Raw genomic sequence first — 13,989 nt, 5'->3', positions numbered from 1 at the left:
TAATGCAGGCTTTGGCTGATTTAAATGTCTGCAGCCTGCTCACAATCAATACTATAAAGTAGGTAATTTACACGTAGCAATGCCAGTCAGTTGTTTCCATTGTTTCTTTGAAGCAGTTACCTTTTCACCTAACACCTGCTAGGGCAAGACAAGAGTGCAAGTCTGTGGAATTGTGTTTAAGTTCACACAGTAAACTCAATAGAAAGCTAATATAGTTAATTCATTGTTTTGGCATTTAGATATAGTCCTAAATTAGTCAGTCAGCAGAGTTAAAGTGACAGTACAGAAGTATGATTTAGACAAAAGTTCGCCGACCTCACAGCCTACGAGTAAGTGCTGTTACCGAGTCTTGCTGTTCTGGCCTTGGTGGACCTCATCTGCTACTTTAAAGAGAGAGGCTTGAAGAGGGGATTGGCTATTTGGTTTTCTAGAGATTCTAATGATTATACTGGACCCTGGTTTTATGGACACACGATCGATGGTTTTGCGTTTAAAGTGCAATATTTGTACCGTAGTGTCTAATGGCTCCATTTTAAGTCGTTTGACGTTATTTGTCAGGCCAAATGCATGTTTTGATAAAGGTCAAGGCTGGCCTTGGGCTGATTTAAATGTGTGAAAAGCACAACTGGCTAATCATTAGATTAATCTAGGTCGTTAACAGGTATGGAAGTAACTAATCACCTATCGGCCGACAGTGTATTGAATTGCAGTGAATGGAGTGGGTGGAGTAAAAAGTGTTGCTGTACATTAAATAATGATCATATATAGATTCTACAGACCCTAGTGAGTAATCCCAACCCCACGTTTACTTTGGCACCTATAATAGTTTTCTATCTATAAGTATTTTGTGTATTGCACATGGGGCATTTATTTGACCGTGAAACATGTTTTAAAACCCACATTTAATGTTGCTTAAATATGAACAAATATGAATCCCTGTTAATATTTAGAACATTTACAAAAATATATATCATGAATAAATACAGGTTAATTACACTTTTTCTACTATTACACGTGGGACTTTTATTTTGAGAATTTTCGAAATTCCGTGACACTGAAGTACTTTTTTAGTGTTGCTTACGAGACGCTGATCCCAGCCGCACAGTCAGTGGCTACTGAAGAAGGTGTCTCGTCCTCTGTAAAAGGTGAGATTTAAGCCTTGTAAAGTTCGTTCTTGACCAGTTATCTAAGGCATGTTTGCAACCACCAACATGTAAATACGCATTTGCTAACTTTAGCTTGATAGCTAGCTAGACATAAAGCTACTCCACTGTTAGTTAGCATGCTAACACATATAGAACAAGTCTGGATACGGTAGTAAGGTCAGTTAATAAACATATTTTTAGTTATACATATGTACAGTAGCACGGTGGTTAGTTGCCGAGCCAGCTAGCTGTTTATTGTTATCAATGGGTTGTTGGCACGTTGTTTGACCAAATCTAACGCTTTATGACAAAACCCTATTTATATTTGTTGTAACCTGTAACGGTACACGCTCCCCCGTCTCCGGCTTATCTTGTGTATTTTTGGTTGTTGCAGGCGTCATACATGATAACGTCAGCTAAATAACCAGCCAAGCTCCTGTTATGTTGATGGTTTAGCTAGTAGCTACAATCTGTCATATACAGGTGAGGTATCCACCTCCTGCTCGAGGGCTGCTCAACCAGGGTTTAACCTAATATACTGACGGTCTTGTTTTGAGTGCACATACACACTCATAGTCCTCAAGCTGCAGCCTGCAGGTGAATGGTTTCTTTGTTTTGAAGGACAAGCTGGCCTACCTCAATTTCATCTGGGGAAATTTCCAGTGACCTGGAGTTAAATGTCAAAATCAATATTCAGGAGCCACAACCTGATGTACATAATCTGCACACTGTAGACAGGCTACACACAAACTGCACATGACACAGCTTTTAATAAAGGGATATTCTATTTGGTTGGTGAAGTACGTTGATGGAATTGCAGTGAGATGTATTATTTAATTCAAAGTAACTCCATATAGTTTTAGTCACTGCCAGGAAAGCTTTCTGGTGATTAACAATAGCAAGTAAACCATCTCAAATATAGGCTAGGCACCATTGTCCCCATGGTTCGTTCCATGTCATTTCAGCAATCCATTACACCCACCATCCGATTGTTCTAAAATCATTTCTGTACTTAGAAACAGATCCGATTAGCATCCTTGCAACATTATTTTGTTGAAATATACTTTGATCTCAGAGAAATTAAGCTAATTGATTACATACATTATCATTTACAGAATTCATATAATACCCAATAAATATAGTGCCTAACATCCAATTTGACCAATTATTTTTCGAACAATGAGCAAGACTGAAGAAAATGGTCAAAAGCCAACCACAGACCCCTCCCCCCACGGCAAACCCACCCCAACAGTAAGTATACAGTACCAGTTCTCTATGTCTGACAAATAGTATGGAGCTGTGGCTCGGATTATTGTTACTTCATCCTATGTAATGTATTTTTTGTGTGAATTTGGGTCCTTAATAACACCTGGAACAGCACCATCTAGTGGTCCAAACCTGGTAATATTAGGATGTAGGATGGAACATAAATTACTAAATTCAGCAAAAAAATAATAGTCCCTTTTTCAGGACCCTGTCTTTCAAAGATAATTTGTAAAAATCCAATTAACTTCACAGATCTATATTGTAAAGGGCTTAAACACGGTTTCTCATCCTTGTTCAATGATCCATAAATAATTAATGAACATGCACCTGTGAAACGGTCGTTAAGACACTAACAGCTTACACACGGTAGGCAATTAAGGTCAGAGTTATGAAAATTTAGGACACCGAAGAGGCCTTTCTACTGACTCTGAAAAACACCAAACGAAAGATGGCCAGGGTCCCTGGATGGCCAGGGTCCCCGAGCTGACAAGGTGAAAATCTGTCGTTCTGGCCCTGAACAAGGCAGTTAACCCACCGTTCCTAGGCCGTCATTGAAAATAATAATGTGTTCTTAACTGACTTTCCTAGTTAAATAAAGGTATACAATAAAATAAATGTTTTTAAATTAAACGTATTATTATTATTTTTTAAATCGGCGCCTAAAAATACAGATTTCAGATTGTTATGAAAACTTTAAATCGGCCCTAATTAATCAGCCATTCTGATTAATCAGTCGATCTCTAGTAACAACACCTGCACATCCAACATCACACCTGCGGGACATGTACAGGATAGGAACAACAACTGCACGACTTACACCAGGAAAGCACAATCCCTCCATCAGTGCTCAGACTTTCTGCAATAAGCTGAGAAAGGCTGGAATGAGGGCTTGTAGGCCTGTTGTAAGGCAGGTCCTCACCAGATATCACCGGCAACAACGTCGTCTTTTGGCACAAACCCACTGTCGCTGGACCAGACAGGACTGGCAAAAAGTGCTCTTCACTGACGAGTCGCTGTTTTGTCTCACCAGAGGTGATGGTCGGATTTGCATTAACAGTCGAAGGAATGAGCGTTACACCGAGGCCTGTACTCTGGAGCGGGATCGATTTGGAGGTGGAGGGTCCGTCAGGGTCTGGGGGCGTTGTGTCACGGCATCATCGGACTGAGCTTGTTGTCATTGCAGGCAATCTCAACGCTGTGCGTTACAGGGAAGACCTTCTCCTCCCTCATGTGGTACCCTTCCTGCATTCTCATCCTGACATGACCCTCCAGCATGACAATGCCACCAGCCATACTGCTCGTTCTGTGCTTGATTTCCTGCAAGACAGGAATGTCAGTGTTCTGCCATGACCAGCGAAGAGCCCGGATCTCAATCCCATTGAGCATGTCTGGGGCCCCCCCAGAAATTACCGGGAACTTGCAGGTGTCTTGGTGGAAGATTGTGGTAACATCTCACAGCAAGAACTGACAAATCTGGTGCAGTCCATGAGGAGGAGATGCACCTCAGTACTTAATGCAGCTGATGGCCACATCTGATACTGACTGTTACTTTTGATTTTGAATTTCCCTTTGTTCAGGGACACATTATTCCATTTCACATGTCTGTGGAACTTGTTCAGTTTATGTCTCAGTTGTTGAATGTTATGTTCTTACAAATATTTACACATGTTAAGTTTGCTGAAAATAAACACAGTTGACTGTGAGAGGACGTTTCATTTTTTGCTGAGTTTAGTTTCTCGGAACGGGGGGGACGACGACATCACTGAATTCACTGGGCATACATTACATTGTATGAAGAAACAATACTCAAAGACGCAGCTCCATACTACTTGTCAGACATGGAGATCTGATACTATTTACTCGTTGTTAGGGTGGGATTGATGTGGGGGTCCGTGGATGGCTTTTGACCATTTCCTTGGATTCCTCATGTCTATCTCATTGTTAGAAAAATGTTAGTCCAAGTCACATTGGATACTATATTTATTGAATATTAAATTAATCCCATAAATGAAAATGGCCCATTTTGGGTGCAATCAATTAGCTTATTTTTTCACATTCTATTTCAACAAAATAATTTCAGAATGATAATTTTATCTGTTTATAACAAAGGCAACAATTTCTGAACAATCTGGCTTTCCTCTTTCTTGTGATTTTTGAGGTGGTACAACCCCCACCTAAACCTTATGGGCTACATGGGATGTAGGTTACGCTCAGCACAGTTTAGCATACTTTTAGAATCCCAATGCAGTGAGATTGGGAAGCACCTCCATGTCTCCTTCCACTATAATGTGTGTAAAGTTGACCACACAGTGAGTCTTGTTGTCCACGGTGTATATGGGGTTAGAAACATCGATTTCTATGGAATGCCATTTGGGTCTTTTCGTGTCAAAAAAGATGCTTGTTAAATAACACTCGTGTCAAATAAGCTTGTTGACCAATCAGGATCTGAATATGACTGCACATCATATAATAATTTAACGCGTTCATTAAACACGTTCCTAAATTGGGTAGTTATTACACATTGATTACACTATCACTCGTATTTCATATGTCACAACGATTCATCGATACGTATGCTATAATGCTGGTAAAGTTGTCTTGCGCACCGACAGTGCTGGTCATAAAAAAAGCTAGCTCATGGATACAAACAATGTTCTTCTCCAAAAACATAGCAAACTGACATTTGTTTCAGTAACTATATAGCTAGGTGTCATCGTTTAAAATAACCCTAATTTGCAAGACGGTTCTTAGTTGATTAATGGTGATCGGACTAATCTATGTGAATTTAACCACAATAAGGATTAGCCACAATAGTGGACTTTGCGGTTAGCAAGCTAAGCCTAGCTACCCCAGAAGTTGCAGTTAAACAAATGATGCTTTATTACACATCGTTCGTGGCCGGTGTTGGCTTGTTTACATACTTTTTTTTTGTACAGCTTTGACAGGGCTACTGTATCCTTTTTGACACGCAAAGACCCAAATGGCATTCCACGCTATTACTGTGTAACTCCGGTAGAGCAACATCTGAAAAATAGCTCACTTGGTAGTTTGTACCGGCACTTGACCAGTCGACGAAAGCCAACATCACCCACGACAGAGAACGGTTGATTGTTAAGGGCAATTAATTCCATTATCTTGGTTTTAATGGATTTTGCCTTTGAGTTGTCTCGTTGACATTTTCTTACTCTTTCAAATGACTGCTGCTCGAAAACAATGGATACACTCTACAAGAGAGCCAAGGAAATGGTTAGGTATGTGGAGTGTCATCATGTTATAGCAGCAATCTACCTCACCAAACAAAGTGAGTAGAATAAGAGCACCACATTGAAGCTGCCCAGCAACACCCGTTGGTGTGGTGTTGTCATCATGTTTGACAGTCTCCTGGAGGGGGAGGAGTCTCTCCAAGAAATGGCCATATCAGTCTGCCGATATGGACAGCCCCATCAAGAGGATCCTCCTGGATGATGTATTTTGGGAGAGAGTGGAAAGCAGCCTGAAACTCCTGAAACCTATAGCAGTAGCCATTGCACAGATTGAGGGAGATAATGCCATCCTGTCTGATGTTCAGACTCTGCTTGCAGATGTAAGAGAAGAAATCCATACTGCCCTGCCCACGTCACTGTTGCTCCAAGCAGACAAAACTGCAGTTCTGAAATACATCAAAAAGTATGAAGACTTCTGCCTGAAGCCCATACATGCCGCAGCGTACATGTTGGACCCCAAGTATGCTGGCAAGAGCATCCTGTCTGGTGCAGCGATCAAGGCTTATGGTGTCATCACTACAGTGTCTCACCACCTTGGCCTGGATGAGGGCAAGGTTCTTGGCAGTCTGGCGAAGTACACTTCCAAGCAAGGGCTTTGGAATGGAGATGCAATATGGCAGTCGTGCCAACATATCTCATCAGCCACCTGGAGCACAACTGGTCCTTGTTTGGGAACACGCACGCAACAGGCTGACCAATACAAGGGTTGACAAATTGGTGGCCATCTGGGCAAATTTGAGGATTTTTGAGCCTGACAACGAGCCATCCTCAACAAGATTGGAAAGTGATGAGTCTGATGTTCAAGAGGTGGACATTGAGGAGGTCCAGGGAGAAGACATAAACACCTGAGAGGAAGACAAACAAAGCATTAGTTTCTAGACTGTCATTTTACAGATGTATGTTAAATGGTTTTTGGAAGATGCGATGGATAATTGGGGATTATTCAATATTCCCTTTTGTTGTTCAGTGAAATCATCTCGTGTGAAGTAAACTCATTTAATTAAAGTTAAATTTGTAACTGAATTGTTTTTTTTTTTTCTATTGAAAGGATTTAATCATTTGCAATTATGTCTACTTATGATAAGGTAAAAGGTTTATGTTTCTGTCTCCATATGATATGGTAAATATATTTACAAAAAAAAAAAACATCTCCATTCTAAATGGTATTAATATTCATTTGCATTGATTCCCATATATTCCCAAGGAAAGTTCCCACCTCTGAATATTCCCTAAAATGTGCAACCCTATCCATAATGCATGGGGTTGATTATTATTATTTTTTTGTCCAGGAGTAGAGCTTGTTTGATTGGAGAGCAGTTCTTAGGTCTGAATGTTCTCAGTGTTTCTGGGCAGGATTGGCTTGTGTCCGGACGTGCCTCCTTCCTGCTCGAACATCAGGGGTTTGTGGGGGGTGATTCATCTTGTATGTTTAGTTAAATGTGGAAAAGCCCATGGACTTGAAGAAGTGTGTGTAAACCTCAATTCTATCCAAAAACTGCATTGACTGATTGCTTGTCAAAACTGTGGCCATGCAAGCCTTATTTAGAGAAGGTGGTAAAGGTGTATGAGTAAAAAACAACACAAAAAACAACCTATAACTATAGGCCTAGCTCAATGTCCCAGATGGTCTCAGTCTTCCTCAATTTCATTGGTGTGTGAACAACACTAAAAATGTCATCTTTTCCCACCAGCCAGCTCTTATAAGTTCCCTCCACCCAGGCAGCTAGATGAGTCAGCGGAAGGAGCGCCGCGGGATCCACGTGGACCAGTCAGAGCTGCACTGCAACAAGGGCTGCGGTTACTATGGCAATGCCGCCTGGCAGGGCCTGTGCTCCAAGTGCTGGCGGGAGGAGTACCAGCGGGCCCGGCAGAAGCAGATCCAGGAGGACTGGGCCCTAGCTGAGAAGTAAGGAAGGAACACTCCTAGTCCTGGATCAATGGGTCTCAAACTGGGGGTGGGGTGTGATGATGGAGGGGTCCATAGATAGTTGGTGGGATGACGTAGGATGAAATGTAGGCCCACTTGTGAAACGTTCTAATCAATTGCGATGTGTTGTAAGTGCTGTGGCGCATTCCTTCCTCAGTGGCAGGGTAGATACTTATACATCACAAAGTTTCATGTGGGATGCCTGACTATGTTGGAATGTCAACATTCAACCCCAGGTCACTGGCCAGCAGAGTTAACAGGCAAGCTGGTTTGTCTTATCCACATGGTATTCTACTGTAGCAGAGGATATGTGCCTAGAAGTATTTACCCACTTGAATTTCTTAACATTTATTGTGTTATAAAGTGGGATTCAAATTAATTTGTCATTTTTTTGTCAACGATTTACACACAATCTATTTTCAAAGTGGAAGAAAAGTTATAATTTTGTTTAAAAATTAATGAAAAATAAAACTCGAATATACCTTGATTAAATAAGATTTCACTCCCCTGAGTCAACACATGTTAGAAACACCTTTGGCAGTGATTTAAATCTGTGAGTCTTTTTGGGTAAGTCTCTAAGAGTGGAAGGTGCTCCCAAGTGGCATAGCAGTCTAAGGCACTGCATCTCAGTACAAGAGGCGTCACTGCAGTACCTGGTTGGAATCCAGGCTGCATCACATCCGGCTGTGATTGGGAGTCCCATAGGGTGGCGCACAATTGGCCTTTCCGGGTTTGAACGTGGTCAAGGTGTTGGGGATCATGGCTAGACAGCCATTTTTAGGTCTTGCCATAGATTTGCAAGCAGATTAAAGTCAACTGTAACTTGGCCACTCAGGAACATTCACCGTCTTCTTGGAAAGCAACAAGAGTGTAGATTTGGCCATGAGTTTTTGGTCATTGTGCTGCTGAAAGGTGAATGCGTCTCCCAGTGTCTGTTGGAAAGCAGACTAAACCAGGATTTCCTTTAGGATTTTGCCTGTGCTTTGCTCTATTCTGTTTATTTTTATCCTAACAAAAATCCTTAGTCCTTGCCGATGACAAGCTTACCCGTAACATGATGAGGCCACCATCATGCTTGAAAATATGAGGTGGGACTTAATGATGTATTGGATTTGCCCCAAACATAACGCTTTGTATTCAGGACACAAAGGTCAATTCTAAAATCATAATTCCACTTTGACATTATGGGGTATTGTGTGTATGCCAGTGACCATAAATCTACATTTAATCCATTTTAAATTTGGGCTGTAACAACACGAGCTCATGTTGTGAACGTATCTATATGTATAAAACAACATCTTCACTCATCTTTGATTTTGTGGGACCAAGGCACACATGAATAGAATCAACCTGCATACATCGATATTTAATACAGATATTGAAATATGATTACATTTTAACTCATAATAAGCTTTTGACCTTTTCAACTGCTCTATTGAATGTATCAAATGTTTCTTTGGCGCTATTTACACGAGCTATGGAGAACTCTAGTGAAAGAACGTCAAGGACGTTTTGTAGCCAATGAGTTATGCTGAGCTTATGTGGAGGCTTCCATCTGGTCACTAACATCCTTTTTGCTGCAGTCAGTACAGACAACCATACTAGTTTGTGTGGTACTGTGAGAGTCAGTGAAGAGTCATCATTCACCAATAATATATTGGGGAGATGGGGAATGGGAACACCAACTATGCTCGATAGAGACCTGTCAAACTGGGGTAGTCCCACATCATATGCATGTAAGTTCCAATATTTAATACAGAATACATACAACAGACAATTTGGAATAGGAGCACATTTAAATTGGCAGCTTTTCCATGGAGTCAAATAAAATATGTCAATTAATTTGTAGTGTATTAGTTGATGATTTCAAATTTCGGGAAGACTTTAGGATATTCAGAAACTTTATAAATACTTTGTTCAGACCATGATAGGTTTCCCCCCCCAAAGGTAGGGAGTTATTTCTAAATATTGGTGTTTGGGTATGCCATTGCACTTCCCAATTACCAAGTTTTTCAATTTGTTGCCAGGTCTGTATTGCGTGGTTGATGATTGGTCCAAACTGATTACGGCAAAACTTAGGAGATAAAGAAGAGAATTGTACATCTTTCAATGTAAAAGGTGACATTATATTTTCCTCTATTTCCAACCACGGAAGACCTTGTATCTTGATCAAACCATTTCTTAAGTGTGCTGGAGCACAAGAGACAAAGCATATAACTTGAAGTCGGATAAACCTAGACCCCCAAAACATTTGGGTTGCTGGAGTGTAGTCATTTTAATTCTGGGATGTTTCCCTTTCCATATAAAATCATATATTTTCCCAGTACCCGAATGGCGCGTGCAAAGGAAACATGCTCCCAAAGAAATGTAGTCTCGGCAAGACATTCATTCTGACTATCGAAATTTGACCTGATGAAGGTTAGATTAAACCAATTGCTGTAATTGCAGTTGTGACTGGTTTGTAGTTCTTCTAAACAATTTTTATCTAGAGGGGAAAATGTTTGGTTCTTGAAACAATTCCTGCTTAACCCGGAAGCCAGCCACACCAATGTGTCGGAGGAAGCACCGTGCGACCGTGTCAGCGTGCATTGCCGCCAGGCCCGCCACAGTGGCCGCTAGTGCGCGGTAAGACAAGAACATCTCTGCCGGCAAAACCCTTCCCTAACCAGGACAACGCTGGGCCAATTGTGCTCCGCCCCATGGGTGTCCCATTTGCAGCCGGCTGCGACAGAGCCTGGACTCGAACCACGATCTCTATTGGCACTGCGAAGAAATGTTGAAAAAAGTTTTTTTTTCCACTAATGGCTCCAATGATAGGGCAAATAGGAGGCTGGACAGCCTTGACGAGTTCCCCGTTAGAAGGTGAATTGTGAGGAGCATTGGATACCCGTCAAGACCATTGCATAGAGGGTACTGTAAATGATTTTTAACATGGTTATAAACATTTAGCCAAATCCATATGATGGGTTCGGATTTCTAAACTTTAAATGTTGTCAATCATCAGTTACACTAGAGACATGAGGAATGCCATAGTCTAGGGTCTACACCAGAAGTTAATGGTTATCTGTAGGAGGAATGTATATGGTGGATGCATTTAAGCTTGGAATGTTTTTTTATTTTTTATTTAACCTTGATTTAACTAAGCAAGTCAGTTAATCTTAAGGCTATGGCCTACTTTTTCGAACATTCTGTTAAAAATCGTGCAACATTTCAATGTCCTGCTACTCATGCCAGGAATATAGTATATGCATATGATTAGTATATGTGGATAGAAAACACTCTGAAGTTTCTAAAACTGGTTAAATCAAGGCTGTGACTATAACAGAACGTGTGTTTCGTGGAAAAGCCCAAGGAAAACTGATCACCAAAAAGGGAATAAAAAATCAATGCGCCAGTTGCATGTATTGTCTATGGCACAGCAAAATAGATGGCTCCCAGCTTACAAGTCCTACAGCTTCCACACGATGTCGCCAGTCTTGGCAATTGCCTGGAGGTTGTTCCTTGGTCAAACGAAGAAGAGACACCCCATATCATCCGGTCCACGACAGGATGTTTTGGAAGAGAGATTTTGGACCATGATTTGAAGACGTGGAGCTATTGAATACACATCGCCCCGTGATCAATTTGATAGATTATTAACGTTTACTAATACCTAAAGTTGGATTACAACAGTATTTTGAAGTGTTTTGTGAAAGTTTATAGGCAACTTTTTTCATTAAAAAAAATGACGTTGCGTTTTGAAACAGTTTTTTTCTGGATCACACAGTTTTCATAAATGGACATTTTGGGTATATATGGACCGATTTAATCGAAAAAAAGACCCAATAGTGATGTTTATGGGACATATAGGAGTGCCAACAAAGACGCTTGTCAAAGGTAATGAATGTTTTATATTTTATTTCTGTGTTTTGTGTAGCGCCGGCTACGCTAATTCTTTTGTTTAGGTCCCCTTCAGGGATTTCGGGGTGTTGCATGCTATCAGATAATAGCTTCTCATGCTTTCGCCGAAAAGCATTTTAAAAATCTGACTTGTTGGCTAGATTCACAACGAGTGTAGCTTTAATTGAGTACCTTGCATGTGTGTTTTAATGAACGTTTGAGTTTTAACGAGTGCTATTAGCATTTGGCGTGGCGCATTTGCATTTCCTGATGGCTGGGTGGGATGCAGACATCTCAGGTTCTTATTTACAATGAAAACTTACCAAAAGACAAAAGGCCTGCGGGGACTGGGATTAAAAATGTAAAAAATAAATATAAGACTAAACACACATCATGAGAAGAGACGACACTACATAAAGTGAGACCTAAGATGACGACAACAGCAAGGCAGCAACACATGACAACACAGCATGGTAGCAACACAACAGGGTAGAAGCACAAAACATTGTACAAATATTATCGGGCACAGACATCAGCACAAAGGGCACGAAGGTAGAGACAATAGATCACGCAAAGCAGCCACAACTGTCAGTAAGAGGGTCCATGATTGAGTCTTTGAATGAAGGGATGGAGATAAAACTGTCCAGTTTGAGGTGTTTGTTGCAGCTCGTTCCAGTCGTTAGCTGCAGCGAACTGAAAAGACAAGCGACCCAGGGATATGTGTGCTTTCGGGACCTTTTAACAGAATGTGACAGACAGAACAGGTGTCATATGTGGAAGAATGGGGTCTGCAGTAGATATCTCAGATAGGGGGGAGTGAGGCCTAAGAGGGTTTTATAAATAAGCATCAACCAGTGAGTCTTGCGACAGGTATACAGAGATGACTAGTTTACAGAGGTGTATATCAAATCAAATCAAAATCAAATTTATTTATATAGCCCTTCGTACATCAGCTGATATCTCAAAGTGCTGTACAGAAACCCAGCCTAAAACCCCAAACAGCAAGCAATGCAGGTGTAGAAGCACGGTGGCTAGGAAAAACTCCATAGAAAGGCCAAAACCTAGGAAGAAACCTAGAGAGGAACCAGGCTATGTGGGGTGGCCAGTCCTCTTCTGGCTGTGCCGGGTGGAGATTATAACAGAACATGGCCAAGATGTTCAAATGTTCATAAATGACCAGCATGGTCGAATAATAATAAGGCAGAAAAGTTGAAACTGGAGCAGCAGCACAGTCAGGTGGACTGGGGACAGCAAGGAGTCGTCGTGTCAGGTCGTCCTGGGGCACGGTCCTTGGGCTCAGGTCCTCCGAGAGAGAGAAAGAAAGAGAGAATTAGAGAGAGCATATGTGGGGTGGCCAGTCCTCTTCTGGCTGTGCCGGGTGGAGATTATAACAGAACATGGCTAAGATGTTCAAATGTTCATAAATGACCAGCATGGTCAAATAATAGAAAGGCAGAACAGTTGAAACTGGAGCAGCAGCATGGCCAGGTGGACTGGGGACAGCAAGGAGTCATCATGTCAGGTAGTCCTGGGGCATGGTCCTAGGGCTCAGGTCAGTTGAAACTGGAGCAGCAGCACAGTCAGGTGGACTGGGGACAGCAAGGAGTCATCGTGTCAGGTCGTCCTGGGGCACGGTCCTTGGGCTCAGGTCCTCTGAGAGAGAGAAAGAAAGAGAGAATTAGAGAGAGCATATGTGGGGTGGCCAGTCCTCTTCTGGCAGTGCCGGGTGGAGATTATAACAGAACATGGCTAAGATGTTCATAAATGACCAGCATGGTCAAATAATAGAAAGGCAGAACAGTTGAAACTGGAGCAGCAGCATGGCCAGGTGGACTGGGGACAGCAAGGAGTCATCATGTCAGGTAGTCCTGGGGCATGGTCCTAGGGCTCAGGTCAGTTGAAACTGGAGCAGCAGCATGGCCAGGTGGACTGGGGACAGCAAGGAGTCATCATGTCAGGTAGTCCTGGGGCATGGTCCTAGGGCTCAGGTCCTCCGAGAGAGAGAGAAAGAAGGAGAGAATTAGAGAACGCACACTTAGATTCACACAGGACACCGAATAGGACAGGAGAAGTACTCCAGATATAACAAACTGACCCTAGCCCCCCGACACAAACTACTGCAGCATAAATACTGGAGGCTGAGACAGGAGGGGTCAGGAGACACTGTGGCCCCATCCGAGGACACCCAGGGCCAAACAGGAAGGATGTATAGAGTGCAGTGATGTGTCCTATAAGCACTGGTGGCAAATCTGGTGGCCGAGTGGTAAAGAACATCTAGCTGCACGAGAGCACCCTTACCTGCCGATCTATAAATGATGTCTCCGTAATCTAGCATGGGTAGGATGGTCATCTGAATCAGGGTTAGTTTGGCAGCTGGAGTGAAAGAGGAGCGATTACGATAGAGTTTAACTCAGTCTAGATTGAACTTTCGCCTGCAGCTTTGATATGTGCTCAGAGAAGGACAGTGTACCATCTGGCCATGCTCCCAAGTACTTGTATGAGGTGACTA

General features: G+C 42.0%; 1 protein-coding gene and 1 long non-coding RNA gene across 3 annotated transcripts in view; one reads left to right on the top strand and one right to left on the bottom strand.

The window, feature by feature from the left end:
• LOC127906297 (uncharacterized) overlaps nucleotides 1-13,989 on the bottom strand; it is a 287,067-nt gene that overhangs the window by 253,676 nt on the left and 19,402 nt on the right. The window lies entirely within an intron of this gene.
• The window catches only part of rabgef1 (RAB guanine nucleotide exchange factor (GEF) 1), a 35,483-nt gene continuing 22,145 nt past the window's right edge, over nucleotides 652-13,989 (top strand). The window contains exons 1-3 of one of the 2 annotated variants that reach the window (XM_035782131.2): nucleotides 652-783; nucleotides 1,072-1,145; nucleotides 7,366-7,580. In XM_035782131.2, coding sequence (XP_035638024.1) covers nucleotides 7,402-7,580 — 179 coding nt within the window. In that variant the 5' untranslated portion in view covers nucleotides 652-783; nucleotides 1,072-1,145; nucleotides 7,366-7,401. The remainder of the gene's footprint in view (nucleotides 784-1,071; nucleotides 1,146-7,365; nucleotides 7,581-13,989) is intronic. The other variant, XM_035782132.2, reaches the window with a different exon arrangement.

Source organism: Oncorhynchus keta, chromosome 12 (assembly GCF_023373465.1).
Source record: "Oncorhynchus keta strain PuntledgeMale-10-30-2019 chromosome 12, Oket_V2, whole genome shotgun sequence".
Lineage (NCBI taxonomy): Eukaryota > Metazoa > Chordata > Actinopteri > Salmoniformes > Salmonidae > Oncorhynchus > Oncorhynchus keta.
This window is presented reverse-complemented; position numbering and strand designations above follow the sequence as displayed.